Here is a 6835-nt window from a genome sequence, read left to right on the forward strand (position 1 = left end):
TAATAGTCATATATTCTCTCAAACAATATAATTTATCAACTTATATTTTATTAATATTTGTTCATAAGAATCCCTCACATAATAAATGATCCACTTAGCACTCACTATAAATTTCACTTAACTTATACATTGCAAAAACATTGATATATATAAATAAGTTACCTTTTCAAATATAAAGTTACTATTTAATATTCAATTTTATTATTGATATAATAAATGACCCAATCTAATCTTGGTAAAATATTATAATTTGAAGCTTTTACTTACCAATATCTTAAAGCCTACACTATAACTTTAACTATATTAAAAATTAAATTTTCATGATATATAAAATTTGTTGATTAATTTTCTATATATATGAAATCATTAAAAAAAAATTCTAATAAGAAAAATTAGATTCATATTCTCAACTTTTTAAAAATAATAAGTATATAATTATTATATTTTGATTAATTAAAAATTAATCTTAACAACTAAATTAATTAATATTAAAAAAAAATTACAAAAAAATTCAAACTGTCAATAAACCTTTTTTTCAAGATCGTAATAATGTCATTATTAAAGCAACATCTCTATTACAAACTCAGTTAACAACTTATCTACAACATCACACGTAGTTTTCTCTTTTAAAAAGAGAAATGTAAAGTGGATGTTGGTTAAACACATATTTCAAATGAAAGTTGCAGAATCGATAACATTTTTCACCAGAGTGGCAAGGGAAGAAGTTGGATTGGGAGAGGAACACTTTCTTCTGATCTCCCCGTTACTGCCTGTCTTTACACCCAATTGACCCATTTTTTCCATGGCCGAAGAAAACTTCTTAAAGAATAGAGTTTGATTGAGGGCAAAGTCTATAACATCTTGTTTGGTGCGGTCATTTGTGAAAAGATCTTGATCAGACGTGAAGAGGCCCTGTCGATTCATGAGGTCTACATAATATTTGTTGTCAAATGCATTAGGCGTGCGGATGTCTAATACAGTGGAGTTGGGAGAATTTGTGCTTGGACAAGTCGTATACAACATTTTGGCGAAGGATTTGTCGAGGGTGTTGTCTTGTTTAGGATATAGTCGATTCGTAAACATTATGCAATGCCCCATTCCTATGGTGTGCGCACCTGTACTCACCCAACATAAAAAAAAAAATCCAATTTACATATATATATATAGTTATAATGAAAAAAATGGACTGTAATCTAAAATGTCTCGTATAAAATAAAATTGTATATAAACTTCTATTTTTAGTTGAATGATACCAAATTTATTCATAAAAATTATTTTTCATTCATGATGTGTGTCTTTTCATTCAATAAAAGAAAAATATAATGTGACTATCTCATAATTCTTATTAGTAGATATATGATTCAACACTTTAGAGTTAAATTAATAAAGAGTCTAAGTCTTGTTTTGACTTCATTAGATGAAAAGTGAAACAACTGAAAACATTATCTACAATTTTCTCCACTTAGATCTTACCAAAGTTAATAAGATTCAAAATCATGTTTTGAATTCAATAGATCAAAAGAGAAACAAAAAAAAAACATGATTTATAATTTTTTCCACTCAGATTTGCTTCTCTAACTCTTTATTCTAACAATGGATCATAGAGTGTGAATCAAAATGTTGATGTTAAAAAGACTCAAATCACACTCTACATGAACTGTGGAAACCCAATGTCTACAAAAGTTAGAATCGTGTTTTGATTCAATAGATCAAAAGACAAACAACTACAAACATAATTTCCAATGTTTACCTCTAAGATTTAATAGATCTTATGTGATTAAGAACAATCACGAAAATTCCATATGTACTCTAGTATGCAAAATAAAATTCTAAATATCAAGTATATAAAATAAATAATAAATAAAAATAATTTTAAATATTGAAAGATTCAAAATAGATAATATAGAGAAAGAACCTGAAAGAGCCACAAGATCAGTGGCATCAAGACTTTTTCTACGAAAAGCTTGAATGAGGTCAGAGACCTTAGACGATGGACCTGGGAGGTTTGCATTTGTTTCCTCTTCGCTCGCAAATGTTAGGCTGTCCCTTCGTCCTAGTGCCACCTTGTAGTTTGGCCCTCCAGCCTATAAAAGCAAATAATGATAAACTTTTTTATTCTATTATTTTCTTATAAATCTTAACAATCATCATTATTACACACACTTCAAAATATCAATTGATTTAACCAACTTATTGATATCTAATAAATCAAAGAAGTTGGTTAACCATTAAAAAATTAAAATTAATAACACAATCGAATCCAGAAGAAGTTAAAAAAAACAATAGTAATAGATGGTGAAAACTTGATGCCATTAACTAAGTTTCAAAGTCAAACAGCCTGACTAAACTCAAAAAGAGTTGAAGACCTTGCTTTTCTAAAAAGATTCAGAGATGCCAGATTGATTTTTAATGTAAAGAAACAGTAACAGACTCGAATCCAGAAGTAAGAAAGAACAACGATAATAGGTTGCTAAAACAATGTCATTAAACTAAAACTAAACAGACAACTAAGAAACCCAAAAAAGAAAAAAATCCAGTATGATCTGCAGATGTATTAGCAAAAGTTCAGATCACGATTCCTTCTTGTAGAAGAAAAGAAACAGCTATTTGTCTAAAACAGAGAAAATTTTGGAAACAGATAGTGTTGAGTAGAAACAAATTTACCTCTACGACTGAATCCCGAGTTGCGAGAGTAGTAATATCTGCGCAGGACACCACGACACCGCAGGCCTCGTCCACACGCTTTTTAATGTCGTTTATTATTTCTAAAGCTTTTTTCCGTAGTGTTAAATTTGGAGGGGCCTTTTGCTCGCTGGACGGTCCATCCAACAGAACAGAAGCGTCACACCCCTGTGCAACACATGATTTCAACAATATTTAACACCAACCCAGCAAACAAACAAACATGGCGAAACAAACATAGATTTGTTAAAGCAGAACCTGAACAAAACAGTCATGAAAGTGAACACGTAGCAACCCGGCGGCCTGGGTGATATCCTGATTCATATAAAACTTGATTCTATTCTTGACAATGGATTCCAGTTTGGGGCAGGTGCTCTTATAAAAGGTCCATGAAAGCCCATTTGCCAGAGGAGGGTCTGCATTCAAAGACAAAACATTCTCTACTCTAGCGGAAGCAAACGAAATGGAGACAAGGAAAAACAGAGAGAGCAGAGTAATCTTCTCCATTGGAAAAAAAACACGAAGCTTTTTTGGTGCCCACTGAAGAAGTGGGGTGGGGGTATTTAACAAGGGTGAAGACGTGGAAAAGGCAAGTGGGACTGGAACAGACATCGGATTGCTCACTCCTTTTCAATTTTTTTTTAACTTCAGTGAGGAAAATCCCCATACCGTGAGAAATCCGTTCAAATCTGAATTCCAACTAATGGAGGAAATGTTTTCTATTTTAAAACAGGGTTGCAGTCCCTGTCAAATGATATTAAAAATAGATTGCGGTGATACGATGAGTGATGGGTAGTATAATTTGTTTTATATTTATGTTTTGTAGTGGGAAGAGTGTCAATGGATTCTTAAGGATCAAGTCTTGTTTAATGTAAGACTTCCATATTGTAAATGATGAGGTTGGGATCGTTTTGGAGATTTTGAAGGGGAGGCATACCCCTCAATCAATGACTCTTAGTTCAGAGGTTTCAATCTAAAGATTTATAAAATATTTTTTATTTAATTTTTAGTAAAATTATGTATGGTAGAAATGTCTAAAATGTTTTTAATTTAGTTAATGTAAAATTGTATGCAGACAAGAAATATGTAACATTTTAAGTAAATTATAGAAATTATGGCTTAATTGTTTCTAAAATAGATTGTGTTAGAGATTTTTAACATTGATATTTCGGATCACACTTGTGACCCATCATCAAGATGATAAAAAAGAGCAAATAGAATAAAGGTGGATTAGCTGTAAACCCAAACAAACTAAAAAATAGAGGGGTGGTGGGAAGAGAGAAAGAGTAAAAAGAGAGGGGTGGTGGGAATAGAGAAAGGGTAAAAGGAGAGGGGTGGAGGGAAGAGAGAGCGGGGAACAAGGCATCAAGAAAGAAAAAAGGAAAACATTTAAAACATTATGAATATGAGACAAAATTTAAGACAAAAAAAACACAAAATAATGCACAAAAATAATTAATTATAAAAGAATAATTACATATAAAACAATAGATTATATATGAGATATAAATTTAAGAAGAATAAAATCTAGATTATTTTTTCTTTTTAAGAAATTTAGAATTTAAAAAAGAAATTCAAAGTAAAACTCACAGTTTATTGTCCATTCCTTTCCTTTCGTTTTTCCACTGAGATGAAAAGAACCATCATTCTTGTTTGTGAGTAAGATTCTTTGTCCCCCACTCAATAACTTTGAGCAGACCACAAAATTTAAAACTAAAATTTATTTCTGCGTGCGGCGAAAATATCGAAGAAACACGGGTCATCTTATCTAGAATGTTGTTATCCTAATTGGGCAAATCAACGAATAAAAACATATCGCCGTTTTCAAAGATTCGCAAAGTTATTAAATAACAGAGCAATTTAAGGTGTAGATTCATTCCAGAGAAGTTGGAATGCATGTACACCGTCTCTTTTAATTATAGTTTGAGCCTCTTTTTTCGTAATTTAGCGGTCACTATCACCGACTCGTTTGAAGATGCCATCATAACGTGGAACGATTTGTCGTATATAAGCAACTAGTAATGTACCTTTATGTGCAATGTATATGTCCACGAGGTCTGGAAGGTGAAATGGGTAAAATTTTGGTTTATATTTTAGGTATATGTGAATTGGAGGTTGCAAAAGTGTAGGAAGGGCGCTTCTTATAGAATAAACTTAAAATAGGAGAAAAGAGAAAAATATAAATCCTTTGTAAGAGGGAGAGGGAGTATTTAAAGAATTTTCAATATCATAACATAGAAAATATTTACATATAAATTAAAGAGACAAACGGTAATAATATTTGATAGAATAACACATTGTAAGTTGTAAGTGTTAGGGGAAGAACACCATCCATGTTTCAATAACTATTCATTCTTTGCACATTCAACCTTTCAATTACTAATTTTAAAGAAACGAAAAAAAAAACTAAAAATCCATTAATAAATTTCACATGTACCAATAGTCACCCATTTCTTAGCATTTTTGGACAATAATTGACCCATTTGTGCACCTTTACCTATAGCACATGACTATTGGGGTATTTGTCCATAATTATTGGCAAAAAAAAAAATTGATGGAGGTCGAGACACACGAGCACGACAACTAGTATTGGCAATTTTAAGTGGTTGGTTGTTCAAGCATCTTTAAGTATTGGACAACACTTTGAAATGTGTACTTTGTAACCCTTCCCCGCATAATGAATCCCACAACATGCATCGTTACTACCCAAAAGCCATAACAATATAGCTATAAGCAGTTAAGCCGCATGCAGAAATTTTTTTTAAAAAGTGTTGAAATCTGATGTACGTTTAGGATCTATGGGTGCATAGCATTTCCTCAAAATCTAATGTACATAGCATAACCTCGAGATCAATACATGAGAGGAACTTTGATGATTGAAGTTGATCTTTGTTTGGATTTGAGCATGTTAATCCCCTAAGTTGCTTTGTAGTGGATAGGACAACTGGCTTTGCTAAAGACAATGTGTTTATCATGGAGTGACATCATTTCATTTGTTACAAATAGATGTATGGATGATTAAAAAAATAGACTACTTTTCAGAGGTGAGTGTGGAACTTGATTGTGACATTAGAAGTTGCACGAAATTCAATTTGGCTAGGTTCCTCTCCAATTTGATGAAACATTTTGTTTAGTGTTATAGTTGTTGTGAAGCTATGCCATAGTGTCTTTCTATAGGAAGTTGAAGTATACATTAGAATGTCTTTGACTAGTGGTAGTTGTCCCAAGTCACTGAAGAGCATGGCTAAGAATCCTCCAAATCAATTATCATGCAACAATATAAAGCTATAGCCACATAACTACAAACTTAATGAAATAAAAAAATAGTCTTTTTTTTTAAAGCAACACACCACTAAATTTAGAAATCAGTTGATATTCCCTAAGTGAGTGAAGTCAAGCAGGTAAATTATGGAAACTTGTAATAAATGAAATTTGGTGTAACCGATCATAGTGATCCAAGCTTAAAATTATGTGCTACTAACTAAATTGGTTAACTGAGTAAAAATAATTATCAAATAAAAATAGCAATCTGAAACTTTAACTACAACCAGATAATTGCAGTAAGAAATAAACATGAAATACATTATATATTGTTCTCTCTAATTTGATTACTTCAGAAAAATTAAGATTTTCATGTAACTTATCCCAAATCTATGCCAAACATTTCTCCTAAAAAATAAGTAAAAATGAACTATCTACTACTTAAAACGTAGACAAAAAAACCATTACAAAATTGGTCATGACTAAGAATTATAAAGTCACTTTACTAAACTTATAAATTATTTGAAAATAAAACTAAAAATATCATTCTTCTTTATAGACACGACAAAAAAATAAAATAAGAAATTAAATTATGAAAATACTTGAAATAGTCATAGTAACAACTCGAGATTAGGAAAATTGAAACATTAGAATTGCAACAGCTTTCTAGGGTTCCAAATCACAACCATGTGTAAAATCTAATTTTCTTTTAATAACAAAGAAAAAAATATAAAATAGGCAAAATCCGATTTTCATTCAACGAAAAATGAGTCTAGTATAACCCTCAATCCCCACATCATCTATTAACTATGAAACAATTTTCTAGAGTTCCAAAACAAGCCATGCACAAGTTGCAATTTTGGTATAAGAACAAAAATCTACATTACACATT

The 6835-nt window shown here is 31.0% G+C and overlaps 1 protein-coding gene across 1 annotated transcript; it reads right to left on the bottom strand.

The window, feature by feature from the left end:
• Nucleotides 1-525: 525 nt before the first annotated feature.
• LOC131075035 (peroxidase 12) lies at nucleotides 526-3354 on the bottom strand. The gene is made up of 4 exons (XM_058011820.2): nucleotides 2941-3354; nucleotides 2665-2850; nucleotides 1916-2084; nucleotides 526-1115 (listed from the first exon to the last, which is right to left on the bottom strand). The coding sequence occupies exons 1-4, from the start codon at nucleotides 3292-3294 to the stop codon at nucleotides 670-672; spliced, it is 1155 nt and encodes a 384-aa protein (XP_057867803.2). The 5' UTR covers nucleotides 3295-3354; the 3' UTR covers nucleotides 526-669.
• Between the last annotated feature and the right edge of the window lie 3481 nt (nucleotides 3355-6835).

Source organism: Cryptomeria japonica, chromosome 5, assembly GCF_030272615.1.
Source record: "Cryptomeria japonica chromosome 5, Sugi_1.0, whole genome shotgun sequence".
Classification (NCBI taxonomy): Eukaryota; Viridiplantae; Streptophyta; class Pinopsida; order Cupressales; family Cupressaceae; genus Cryptomeria; species Cryptomeria japonica.